The sequence below is a fragment of the Myxocyprinus asiaticus genome, chromosome 21 (genome assembly GCF_019703515.2).
Source record: "Myxocyprinus asiaticus isolate MX2 ecotype Aquarium Trade chromosome 21, UBuf_Myxa_2, whole genome shotgun sequence".
In the NCBI taxonomy this organism is placed as follows: domain Eukaryota; kingdom Metazoa; phylum Chordata; class Actinopteri; order Cypriniformes; family Catostomidae; genus Myxocyprinus; species Myxocyprinus asiaticus.
In genome coordinates, this window is record NC_059364.1 from 5,713,188 (window position 1) to 5,727,227 (window position 14,040).

Below are 14,040 nucleotides of genomic sequence, written 5' to 3' on the forward strand. Positions count from 1 at the left end.
ATTAGGAGAAGGTTAAACACTTTAACAAGTCATACACTAACAGATTCTTCTTTTCATAGTTTGTTTATTCCTTTTAGCAGTTGAAGAAAATGGGTATTAACAATAAAACAAAAACATGTTGTCAACCTAACCCAAGGGAGTGAAATCCAAGTATTAAAAATGTGATTACAACTAAAGTTTCATTAAAATTAAAGCTGAAGTGTGTAATTTCTGCACCGCTGAATGGAATTGTAAAAATAAACCTTCCTTTAAACTGCTTTATTCGAATATGCCCCCCATCTTCTGTTGATCAAACAAACAGATAGTCCCGCCCTCAACACACGCCATTCGTTGAGCTGATGTTGTTGTGTCAGGCTGGGCAGGCCACTAAAACAAACAGAGGAATCTTTATAGCTCCATAGTGTTTACAGTTTGAGAGAAATTAACCTACAAATGGTTTACTTATTGTTGTCTCTGCATAATAAGCCAGGATATGAGACAGTATTTTAACACTGTCAAACAGTACACACATCAGCTTTAACTGTACAAATTAATTTGGCTAAAACCTCAAGAATGACCAGCTGCTCTCTATGGCTGAGAATACAATCTTGAATTAGGAAATTGGCAAGCGTAGGTAAGCAGATTCATTGGATCTTCTTTGGATATCACAGTTTGGACATGTTAGGAGGAGCTTTTTTTTGTGTTCAAACAGTGAAGCTCGCAGTCGTCTTGAGTGTTGAAACGGTTGTTGTTCCCTCCACAGCCTCCATACCAGAACTGCACACATTCACCACTGTACATGCTGAAATACCATTTTACTGAAAAGTTGGAGCAGGTTCCTGCATCATAGTCAAGCTGGCAAACATCTATGAAGAAAAAAAGAAAATATGGTAGCACAGATATCACACAGACTCACCAACGGTATTTATCCATAGACTCAATGACTGTTTTCCTATAGCCTGATTGGTTACATATGAAAAGACTAAACAAGGCAAACTCACAGCTGCACCGCTTTAGAGATTTTAGGTCTGTCCAGATGGTACATAAACTGGAATAATGCTGTGGCGTAAATTATTTAAATGTCAAGTAATTGTCATATGTTTTTTAGTCCCCAGTGTAAATTGAGCAGGGGTGGAAAGAGTACTGAAAAATAATACTCAAGTAAAAGTACTGTTACTTCTTAAAAAATGTAGTTTGAGTAGAGTAAAAGTACCTGTCCTAAAAACTACTCAAGTAAGAGTAAAAGAATAGCTCATTTAAAAGTACTCATGAGTAGTGAGTATTGAGTTGCGAAAGCTATGCCCCTTTATAATAAAAACTGTACCATAAAAAGCACACATACCGTAATTTACATTCCCTTCTATGTCTGTGTGCCAGAAAGAATAAAAAAAATAAAAACTAGGTATTTTATAGGTGTTTGTGATTGACAACTTTTAAAATACTTCACTTATCTATGATATTGTAAACATTACATGAATCTGATATAAAAAAATAAATTAAAAAAATAAAAGGGTGACATGATTACAGAAAAGAAAAGATGAAAGTTATTTTCAATATCATAATGTATGAAACAGTTACATTAAAATCAGTTTATGTGTAGGGTCTAAATTTTCCTTAATGCCGACTGAGAGAGTTAATGTTGCGCATAAAACATGTTCAAAACAATGCGAGGAATGCAAGGAAAAACACTAAAAAAGCAGGGTCACTTGGCGCGTCATGTCCCGCACAATAGAGGCGGTAGAGCAGTTGTTTGGTACAGGGGCCACATCGGGCTTTAAAGGAATAATTCACACAAAAATGAAAATTCTCTCATCATTTAGTCACCCTTATGCCATCTCAGATTTGTATGACTTTCTTCAGCAGAACACAAATTAAGATTTTTAGAAGAATATCTCAGCTCTTTTGGTCCATACAATGCAAGCGAATGAGTGCCAAAATTTTGAAGCTCCAAAAAGCACATAAGGCAGCATAAAAGTAGCCTAATCCATGTGACTCCAGTGGTTAAATCCATGACTTCAGAAGTGATATGATAGGTTGGGTGAGAAACAGATCAATATTTAAGTCCATTTTTACTATAAATTCTCCTACCTGCTCAGTCAATCTCCACTTTAACTTTCACTTTCTTCTTTTGTTTTTGGTGATTCACATTCTTCATGCATATCGCCATCTACTGAGCAGGGAGAAGAATTTCTAGCAAAAATGGACTTAAATATTGATCGTTTTCTCACACACACCTATAATATCTCTTCTGAAGTCATGGATTTAACCACTGGAGTCATATGGATTACTTTTGTGCTGCCTTTATGTGCTTTTTGGAGCATCAAAATTTTGGCATCCATTCACTTGCATTGTATGGAGCTACAGAGCTGAATTTTTTTTTTCAGATAAACATCAAGACTGTTTTATTGCCCAGCCCTGTTGAAGACATTGCCTTAATCTCTCACAACAACCCAATAATCTCAGTGATAGAAAGCTAATTTATAGGCTACTTTATAGACACACAGAATCTAGTAATCAGAAATATGAAATTTACCGCGATATGTTTCTTCAAATTAGAGGCAGGATTAATGCTGATATCTGGCTTGAGCAAGTTAAACTCACATGACACAGTCATGCAATTGACATTTTTTCACCTTGAAAAGCCCTTTCAGGTGCGGCCGTGATGTTCAGGTGTTGAACTGTGTTTGAGGCATCCTCCACATCCATTACAGATGCCGCCAGATCTACAGTTTTTTACATGTGATTTGATTTGATGGGAGTCACAAGACTCTCCCTACTTTGTACTGAAGTAAAAGTATAAAATTATAAAACTACTTCAAAAAGTAAAATTCCTGGGAAAAACTACTTAATTACAGTAATGTGAGTATTCGTAATTCGTTACTTTACACCCCTGAAATTGAGCTAATTTTGTGGCTGTGTTTGTATTTAGTTTAATTGGGTGATAAAACAACACCGATAATGCAAGCAACTAAATAGTGTTATGAGTGCAATAAATTCCCTCCAGAAGTAAATTCCCCCTCAGAATGGATGTAGAGTCGTGTGTGTTTACTTTGCTATATCATTTGGGGACAAATCTGTTAGGGGGGCTAAGATTTGGGGACTAAATCTGACAAAAACCTCCGTTTTGAGACATCTGGGTATGCCCTCATTTGAGAAAGTGGTTAGATAATTAATGCAAATAATATACAGTTTAATTTAATGGTTAGTCTGTACTAATGATAATTAGCTTTATAAAAAAGCAATAGAAGATTCTGTCTTGTCCCATTTAGATTGCTAACGCGCGTGTGTGTGTGTGTGTGTGTGTGTGTGTGTGTGTGTGTGTGATTCTATTGGTGTGTCTACTGTATGTTTTACCCTCATCTATTGTGGGGTCATCCATTGGAAGATTTTCAGATTCTGTGGGTGAAATGTGAAAAATGTCAATCTGTACAGGTAAATATAAAAATACAATATTTATATATCAAATATTTAATATATATATATATATATATATATATATATATATATATATATATATATATATATATATATATATATATCAAATATGAATGTAAAAGTCATAATAATTTTTTTTTTTTTTTTTTTTTTTCATTTTTAATGTGAGAGAGGATACATGCTCAGTACTGTGCCACTAGCAGATGGAACATTGGCCCTGTGTACATCTGGTATTAACATTCATCTCAGTTGATCCGATCACAAGTTGTCAAGCATATCACCACCTGTGCATGTGATCACTTGTGATCGCATTTTGTTAATGGAAGGGTCTCTGAATTCATATTTACATCACTTACTACATCAGTGTATCACTGCATGATTGTAAATAAAAATTAAAAAAGTATGTTAAGAGTCTATAAACAAGTTGCTCTACTTAAATTTTAATTTAACTACAAATGTGATGTTTTGAGTGGAATGCTTATTGCTATTTTATTGAGTATCTGTATTAAATTAATTTAAGATGTGCATGCTTCAGCTTTTATCAAAGATAATCATCTGTGTGAATTGTATGTTTGGGCTTTTCCAAATTTTTCAACAGGACAGTCATTTCTTTTTTAAGTCAGCAAGTGTATAACCTTTGTTTTATCTCAATGACTCATTGACAGGTGGGCAGGTGGTCCTTCAATGTTGTCTGAGACACTACAGGACACATTAGCTTTTACAATACAAATACAGTTTAGTCATGTGCGTTCCTATTTCTGAATATGGTTTTTGAGTTTTTAATCACAAAACGTTTTGGACCCCATTTATACCTGTAATTAGGATTGTCCACTTGTAATTGGACCACCTAAAAGGGATTTTAATACCAGGTGTATATGGGAAATATCAAAGAGCTATGCAGATAGTAAGGAAATTAAAGCAGTTAAATGAGAGATCTGATTGGTCAGGAAACCGGAATCTGGCTTCACCATGTTTAGTCTTGGGAGGCTCAGAGTTTTCCGCTATGTGTGCTTCTGTACGATGGTCAGTGTTCTCATTTTGATTGGTTTCTGTATATGGTTCTGTGTCTTGCACATCATAAACATCTTCATATTCTTCCAGAGGTCCATCTGTTGGGGGGACGGTGGGCATGACGAATCTAAAACACATAGAATTAATTTAATTAAAAAGTGCAGACTGTGTCCTGTTCAGCTAATTATTGTCCAATATTCCAGCATCTTTTAACATTTCATCTTACAAACAAAACAAAACCATCACTACACTGGGCTTCATAAGCCATGTTTTATAGCATAGTTGAAAGTATTTGAGAAATAGTCACTGAAATGCTATTGTGTTTTGCTTTACAAGAACCACCTTTGAATATACTGTACAGAAGCTGCAAGCTGCAAAAGATGCCAGCTTTTAGTAAGTCAATGTAAAGACAACTCTAGGTGGGATTCAATCCTACAACCTTTGGTTGGATTATGAGCTGTGCCTAAAGATAAATAATTTTTCAGTACACCAAATAGTTGCGAAAAGCAGTTTACAATAAAATTCAAAATGGTGGACAAGCAATTGGGCCATTAAATCTTTTTTTTTTTTTTTTTTTTTCGTAAATATTGTTGAAATCATTAGATTTCATTTGGCAATGGTTGGGAAAATAAAACACAAACAAAAAATAACTCACAACTCTCACAAACTCACAACTTTACTTGACACAGTTCTAGGGGCTGGTTTAAGGCCCGGATATACCGTTTTTCTGCGTTCCGGATCGGATAGCGCCTGGTCGACCGCATTGCCTCTTAAAGTATACTCTTTTGTGAAACTCTTTTAGTAAAGTCAACAGCTGGCGCATGCGCCGATGATGCGCACATATGAGGACTGTGAGCCTGTTGAGAAAATCTGGGACAGTCTGCGCAGACTGTGCTAATGACGACATTTGCGTCAAGCATACTGTGCGCGAAGCGATCAGCAACGCAGACAACCGAAGTATACTTTGGGCTTTAGACTCTAATGGCAGACATAGTAAAACAATTAGGGGTTGTTCACAGCAAAGTCATTTTTATCAATCTGTGCTGTTTGCATTTGTTTTTTTATGTAAACAAGCGCTAGATGGACATCATTGACAGTTGCGCTGCACCTCTGGTTGTTTTTTCCAGTGTTTCCTGCATTTCTTTAAACACTCGAGACACATGCACTATGTTTTATTTGTTGTGCTGCAACTGTTTTTTGTTTTTTGTTTTTTTCTGCGCAAGAATGGTTCGGTCTGAACGGCCCCTAAGGAAACAAATTCAATATGGTCTCAACATTGTTTCAGCTTTTGTGATTTTATGTTAAAAGCTTGTGGCTGCTAAATCACATTTACCTATCGGTGGATTGTGCAAAATCAACAGGCCTTGGAACAAAACCGGCACACTCACGAGGTGGTGACATTGACTGTGGAAAGATTTCTCCTGCAAAACAACAGGATGCTATTAAAGTGAGGTCAAATGATGTAATGATAAAATACAACACAGGACTTAAAAGAATGAGTTGAATACAACTTAAGTGCTATCTACAGCATCTATGGCATTTTGTTAATAACTACAGAAAATAATTCCTAATCATTCCTCAGACAGATACAAACAGTGCTTTACAGGAAGAACTAACAACTGGATTTGCTATGATCTCAGTCTTAAAGGTGTCATGACATGACTTTTTAAATTATTTTAATATTTTCCTTGATGTTCACTTACAATATTAGTAAAGTTTTTGCACAAAAGAGTCATATTTGTAAAGCATGATAATTTTCCACCCTCATTCGGAACATCTGTCAGAAATGCTTGGTTTTGGTGCTGCTTCTCCTTTAAGACTTGACAGTAAACACCCACTGTTATGGTTACTTGCTACAGAAGTGATAAGGTAAAGTAGGCATTGATGTGTTATGGTGGAGGCAGTCTACCTGATTGTGACATCACAATGTGGAGGAAGTAGAAAATTAGTCATTTTGGCAACTTGGTTTCAATAAATGCTCTTTTTGCAGTGAGGAGGAAGTTTTGAGTTCTGAAACTTACAGTATGTTTATATGTCAAAAGATCAAAGAAACTGTTATTCTTCATGTCAAGTCTAATACACATTGTCAACTTTCACACAACTTTTTTTCTGTAAAAGCCACATCATTCATCTTAATTTATTTTATTTTATTTTATTTTATGAATTTTTTGTGTGTGTGATAAATCATGTATATATATGCTGTGTATAATTTATTCTGGGGCTGTTCGATTGCCTCAAAGACTTACACTGTAAGTGAATTACTGTACACACTATTTGTGTTTGTTTTTTCAAACAGAGGGATGAGTCAACATTATTTTCTGTGGTAATTGGAATTACAAAGTGATGTGAATATTTCTTACTGTTGAGCATATGCAGGAAGGCATCAATGAAACGCTTGGCGTACTCTCGATCTCTCTGTACGGCAGAACCCACAAAAACCAGGCGCTGCTCCAGAGGAGAGTTGGTGAGCACCTCCAACTGGGTCCAGTTGAATTTCTGTCCCGCCATGATGATAAACATAATGACATTCTGGCACTTACACAGTTTAGACACATAATCAAGCTGAACTTTGTTCAAGTGCTCAGAGTCTTCACCAAAAACAGTTAAAAGCATCTGTTTCTTGCGCGGTCTTTGTGTGTTAATGATAACATTAGTAACCATCCACTCCAAAGCGAACTCAAGATGGGATGTTCCGCCCACTTGCTGCACCATGTTATCAATATGCCTCTTCATCACATTACGATCCTTAAATTTAGTGAAGCTAAACTCCTCGTTGATGTAAGAGGTGAAGTAAGTGGAACTCTGCTGGTAGACGGCCACCCTGGTTTTGCCGTCCGCTCTGACAGGGTCATTGCTCACATCGATCTCATCCAACAGAGAAAGTACAAGCTCCTTCACTCCTAAATACTGTTGAGTGTTCAGATTATCAGACCCATCAAGTAGGACAGACAGGTCCAAATCCATTTGCAGGGGTTCTGGCTGCAGGATTACACCACAAGTTGGGTCTGGGTTACAACGATCTGGGAGAAGAAAATAAATGCTGTTGGCTTAAAATGAAGGACATTGGTTCAATTTCAATAGTCAGTGGCTTGAAGAGGCAGAATTTTAAGGCAACATACTGTAGGTATGCTTCCAAAATTAAGGTAGGAACATTAATTATGCTGTATTTAAGTATCCCTCGTTTTGGCCAAATTCTAAGGCAGCATCAAACAATAAAGGGTTCCCACCATTTTTGACCAATGAATTTCCATGACTTTTCCAAGACCTTTGCGGGCGTTTGTGATTATATCAATTTTAAAAAATACAGTGCATTCAGAAAGTATTCAGACCCCTTCATTTATTTCACATTTTGTTGTTGCAGCCTTGTGCTAAAATGCTTTAAATTATTGTTCCCTATCTGTCACTCACTCGACGTTGTGTCGATGTAGTGACTAGGGGTCACTCTTGGGAGCCCGAGACACCTCTGGTCTTTGATAAAAGGCCAATGAAAATTGGTGAGTGGTATTTGCATGCCACTCCCCCGGACATACGGGTATAAAAGGAGCTGGTATGCAACCACTCATTCAGATTTTCTCTTTGGAGCCGAATGGTCATGCTCACTGAGCTGAATTCTCACGACTGTTCATTTACCTCTGCTGGATCTGACGGCGCATTTCAGCAGCTTCTCCATCCTCTGCACTGGTGCACTGCAGAGAACGCCCCTGAGCGCTTCGGCAGAAAAAAGAGAGTATATTTTCCTGAAAGAGTATTTCTCTAAAAGAGCGGCACACACGGAACGTCTTTTTAAAGATGCGTCTTTTTAAAGATGCCTTTCCGATTGTGTGTTATTCCTGGTTGCGGTCGTTACCTCTCAACTTCAGATGGTCACAATCACTGTCTTTCATGTCTGGGCGTGACCCACACAGAGGCAGCGTTCGTGGATGGTTCATGTTCTCACTGCGAGAACATGACCATGGCAATGTTGCTGTCGCGGCTCCCCAGCGGCTCCCCGCCTCCGTCCTTCTACCTACGGGTTTGAGGCCAGCATGGCTAGCACTGGGGGTGATTTGGGGACCCCAATGGAACCGCCTCCGCCAGGCCTCTTCCTCACCCGTCCCAGGCTGTTCCGGGGGTGATCACAAGGAGCCAGGTAAGTGCTTCGATGTCCCTAGACTCAGCATGGCCACGACATGGTGTGGCACCTTGAGCTCCGCCCCGCCACGAGGCTCCACATGCCGGTACGTCCGATGACATTGTCCCTTTGTCCCCCTCGCACGGAACTTGGATGCGTGGCTTGTGCTTTCCAATCCATCGCGATGGCTGGTCCAGAACGTCCGACTCGGCTACACAATTCAGTTCGCCAGGCGTCCGCCCAGGTTCAGCAGTATCCACTTCACCTTGGTGAAGGACGTAAACGCTGCTACCTTGCACCAGGAGATCTCCACCCTCCTATGGAAGGGTGCGATAGAACCTGTCCCTCCGGCCGAGATGAAGAAGGGGTTTTACTGCCCCTACTTCATCGTACTGAAAAAAGGCGGTGGGTTGCAGCCAATCTTGGACCTGCAAGTACTGAACCGGGCTTTACACAGACTCCCGTTCAAGATGCTGATGCAAAAACGCATTCTGGCGAGCATCCGGTATCAAGATTGTTTCACGGCGGTATACCTGAAGGACGTGTACTTTCACGTCTTTATTCTACCTCGACACAGACCCTTCCTGTGGTTTGCATTCGAGGGTCAGGCTTATCAGTACAAGGTCCTCCCTTTCGGCCTGTCCTTGTCCCCTCGCGTCTTCACGAAGGTCGCAGAGGCAGCTCTTGCCCCGTTAAGGGAAGTGGGTGTTCGCATTCTCAACTATCTCGATGATTGGCAAATCCTAGCTCACTCTCGGGACATGTTGTGTGCACACAGGGACTTGGTGCTCTCGCACCTCAGCTGATTAGGGCTTCGGGTCAACTGGGAAAAGAGCAAGCTCCTCCCAGTTCAGAGCATCTCTTTTCTCGGTTTGGAGTTGGACTCAGTCTCATTGACAGCACACCTCACGAACGAGCACGCACAGTCGGTGCTGACCTGTTTGAAGGCGTTCAAACAGAAAACAGCAGTTCCAGTGAAACTCTTTCAGAGGCTCCTGAGGCATATGGCATCCTCAGTGGTGGCCACCCCGCTCAGGTTGATGCATATGAGACCGCTTCAGCATTGGCTTCAGACTCGAGTCCCGAGATGGTCATGGCACCACGGGACACTTCACGTGGCCATCACGCCGGTCTGTCACCGTCTCTTCAGCCCTTGGACTGACCTCTTGTTTCTACGGGCAGGTGTTCCCTTAGAGCAGGTCTCCAGGCGCGTCGTGGTCATGACAGACACCTCCAAAATGGGCTGGGGCGCTGTTTACAATGGGTACGCAGCCACCGGCTTATGGACGGGCCCGCGGCTGCATTGGCACATCAACTGCCTCGAGTTGTTGGCAATTCTGCTCGCCCTGCGGAGGTTCCGGCCGTTGATCCAGGGCAAGCACTTGTTAATTTGGACAGACAACACGGCAACGGTAGCATATGTCAACCGCCAAGGTGGTCTGCACTCTCATTGTATGTCACAACTCGCCCGCCGTCTCCTCCTCTGGAGTCAGCAGCACTTCAAGTCGCTGCGAGCCACTCATATCCCGGGCGACCTCAACACTGCAGCGGACGCGCTGTCACAGCAGGTTACCCTCAGGGGAGAGTGGAGACTCCACCCTCAGGTGGTCCAGCTGATTTGGAGTCGATTCGGACAGGCACAGGTAGACCTGTTCGCCTCCCAAGAATCCTCCCACTGCCCGCTCTGGTACACCCTGACCAAGGCACCTCTCGGCATAGACACGCTCAGCATATGACAGACTCTGTGCAAGGTCAGGGAGGACAAGGAGCAAGTCGTCCTGGTAGCACCCTACTGGCCCACCCAGATGTGGTTCTCAGACCTCACGCTCCTCACGACAGCCCCCCCCCCCCCCCGGAGAATTCCCCTGAGAAAGGATCTTCTTTCTCAGGGACAGGGCACCATCTGGCACCCGTGACCAGACCTCTAGAATCTGTGTGGACGGACGGGATGCGGAAGACCTAAGCGGTCTACCATCCGCAGTGGTAGACACGATCACTCAGGCTAGGGCCCCCTCTAAGAGGCGCCTGTATGTGGCGTCTGTTCACTAAGTGGTGTTCTTCCCAACAGGAAGATCCTCAGAGATGCACAGTCAGATCGGTGCTTTCCTTCCTGCAGGAGAGGTTGGAAGGGCGGTTGTCTCCTTCCACCTTGAAGGTGTATGTCGCTGCTATAGCAGCACACCACGACACAGTGGACGGTAAGTCCTTAGGGAGGCATGACCTGATCATTAGGTTCCTGAGAGGCACCAGGAGGCTGAACTCCTCCAGACCGCGCCTCATTCCCTCATGGGACCTCTCTGTAGTTCTTCAGGGTCTACAGAGAGCCCCCTTTGAGCCTTTGCAGTCAGCTGAGCTTAAGGCACTCTCCTTGAAGACTGCCCTCCTGACTGCACTCACTTCCATCAAGAGGGTAGGAGACCTGCAAGGTATGTGCCCCAGGTTCCCACGACCCCTTTTAGGGACCAGGTGGTGAACCTGCGAGCGCTGCCCCAGGAGGAGGCAGACCCAGCGTTGTCGTTGCTGTGTCCAGTGCGCACTTTACGCATCTATTTGGATCACACGCAGAGTTTTAGGATCTCTGAGCAACTCTTTGTCTGCTTTGGTGCACAGCGGAAAGGAAAGGAATCCAGGCACCTCTCATCACCTGCACAATACCTTCCCAACAGTGAAGCATGGTGGTGGTAGCATCATGCTGTGGGTGTGTTTTTCAGCAGCAGGGACTAGGAGATTTGTCAGGATTGAAGAAAAGCTGAACACAGCAAAATACAGAAGAAAATCCTTAATGAAAACCTGGTCCAGAGTGCTCAGGAACTGGGCCAAAGGTTAACCTTCCAACAGTACAACGACCCTAAGCACACAGCCAAGACAATGCAAGAGTGGCATAGGGACAACTCTTTGAATGTCCTTGAGTGGCCCAGCCAGAGCCCGGACTTGAACCCGATTGAACATCACTGGAGAGACCTGAAAATGGCTGTCCACCAACAGTCCCCATCCAACCTGACAGAGCTTGAGAGGATCTGCAGAGAAGAATGGTAGAAAATCCCCAAATCCAGGTGTGCAAAGCTTGTCACATCATACCCAAAAAGACTTGAGACTATAATCGCTGCCAAAGGTGCTTCAACTAAATACTGAGATAAGGGTCTGAATACTTGGGTCAATGTGATATTTCAGTTTTTTCTTTTTAATAAATTTGCAAAGTTATAATTATAATTATAATTTTTTTTATAATAATTATAATTTTCTATAATTTAATTAATTATAATTTTCTTTATTTATCACACATTATACATTTGCACATATACAGTGAAATTCTTCTTTTTCACATATCCCAGCTAGCCTGGGGTCAGAGTGCAGGGTCAGCCATGATACAGCACCCCTGGAGCAGATAGGGTCAAGGGCCTTGCTCAAGGGCCCAACAGTGGCATCTTAGCAGTGCTGGGGCTTGAACCCCCAACCTTCTGATCAGTAACCCAGAGCCTTAACCGCTGAGCTACCACTGACCCTAAAGTTATCAAAAATCTGTTTTTTGCTTTGTCATTATGGGGTATGGAGTGTAGATTGATGTGAAAAATAAATAATTTAAAGCATTTTAGCCTGCAACATAACAAAATATTAAGGGGTCTGAATACTTTTTGAATGCACTGTAGTTTTGATTTATACTGATAAGTTAACAAATCATTTAGGACGATTTGGGAAGCGTTTTGACAAATTAATTGAACAGAAGAACAAATCACTCACAAGATGGGCATACAATGACTTGCAAGAAAGTTTTATTCTACACAAGATCAATATTTAGTGCTTGAAATATTATATATACAAAACCTAGAAAAAATCTCAAAATAATTCATATATCACAGATAATTACTTAAGAAAATTTAAAGTCTTGTTGAATGTGGGCCTAAGTCAGTTTAACAGTGAAAAATAGGGTATCTGCAAGTTTAAAATATTCAAGATATGTTTTCCACTTAAAATATTTCACTAAGTGAGTTCATGGAAGAATTATATTTAATTACACATCATATTTAAAGCTTATGTACCAATATAGTGACTAGACCATATTGCGATTCCTGTCTTTCAGTCTCCAAATTTAAGACCTCTTCAAATGATAATGAATACTTTTTTGTGTCATTTAAGATATTTTAGACTTCTATCAGCATTAAATTGTGCAAAACTGAATTTTAGACATTTTCAGACTTTATTAAGGACCTGCGGGAACCGTAATGGTTATCACTTGTAAATCATTGCCAATTTGGGAGTAAATCCTGTATTCTGTAGACACTTGGAATGATAATTTAGGGGATTCACTCCCACATTTAAACGTGGTTGTTACTCCTGAAACTTTGTAGTGTGTACGTGGCCTATTTACCTAAAATGTGTGCGCTGTGTATACTTTTGCACATTAGAGCATTGTGTCATTCTCTCGCGTCACCTGTATAGAAATCAGTTATCAAGTTTGTTTGTGTGGAGCGTAGAATTGCTACATATAGAGTGTTCCAAATGAGTTGCTTATGAGGTTCCATGTCATTTAGGATGCTGCCTATGAAGGAAGGAGGCAACGAGGCAGCTCACTAGGTTTTTAAAAAAAAACCCATTGTCACTTTTATTCATTCAGAATGCTGGTTGCTAAATGTTTGGATGCTGTCTTGTTTAAAGAATCATATTTACAGTATGTGTCTGCACTGGAGCTTACCAAAACAAATGACACACTGTTTAATGCGTTTGACTCCTCCTCCATCAACAATGATGTAGCTTCCTGTATCGTCAACCTGAGACAAATGGTAAGGTTAGTGGTGAATTAATAATCAGGTTGTATCAGTCAGAAACTAACTAGGCAATAATCTGACGTGGTGTGAGCTGCAAGGTGATTGTCTGTGTTACGCGACTGCTATCGGGTCCTTAAATAACGTGTAACGTGCGAAGAAGGACAGCATTTTTAGTTCGCTGTGTCAAGTTAAACGTAGTTAGAAACTTAGAAAAACACATCTCGAGATCCCTGCAGTTGGAATTGTGCTCTGTCCAGCTGTTTGAATGCAAGAACGATTTCTCATCTTTTGCTTTTGCTAGTGCAAAGCAAGCCTCAGTTTGGATTTTTGTCTGTGAGTTTCGCTTACTGCCCCCTGATGAAAACAGGTGGAACGTCACACTTGAATTTCTCTGATGTTTGGAATATTCCATATATAGGAATAGTTTAGTATAGTTTGTATAGTATAACCCAAATAATCATTATTATTCTTTATAATTCCTTCTTTATGTTCCGCATGTGTAACGGTTGCCACTGGTACATGATAGCTGTGCAGTGTGCAAAACCTCACTCTCCTGGCCTTGAGACGCACTATTGACCAAGGCTAAGGCCATGGCTTTTTAGCCTCCTTTCTAGCGCGTCTGACTCCCATGCCAGGGAATGCATGCCCAGCGGGTTTAAATCCCACTCGGGCTCGGAGTTTGAAACAACATGAGGGTGAGTAAATTATGACAGAATTTTCATTTTTGGGTAAACTAATCCA

At 41.2% G+C, this 14,040-nt stretch overlaps 1 protein-coding gene across 1 annotated transcript in view; it reads right to left on the reverse strand.

Annotated features, from left to right (window-relative positions):
- Positions 1-44: 44 nt before the first annotated feature.
- Positions 45-14,040, reverse strand: part of LOC127411684 (collagen alpha-6(VI) chain) — a 45,480-nt gene continuing 31,484 nt past the window's right edge. Inside the window, exons 36-41 of the mRNA XM_051647394.1 lie at positions 13,227-13,302; positions 6,786-7,445; positions 5,759-5,846; positions 4,383-4,552; positions 3,334-3,375; positions 45-845 (exon numbers count right to left, since the gene is read on the reverse strand). Coding sequence (XP_051503354.1) covers positions 661-845; positions 3,334-3,375; positions 4,383-4,552; positions 5,759-5,846; positions 6,786-7,445; positions 13,227-13,302 — 1,221 coding nt within the window. The 3' untranslated portion in view covers positions 45-660. The remainder of the gene's footprint in view (positions 846-3,333; positions 3,376-4,382; positions 4,553-5,758; positions 5,847-6,785; positions 7,446-13,226; positions 13,303-14,040) is intronic.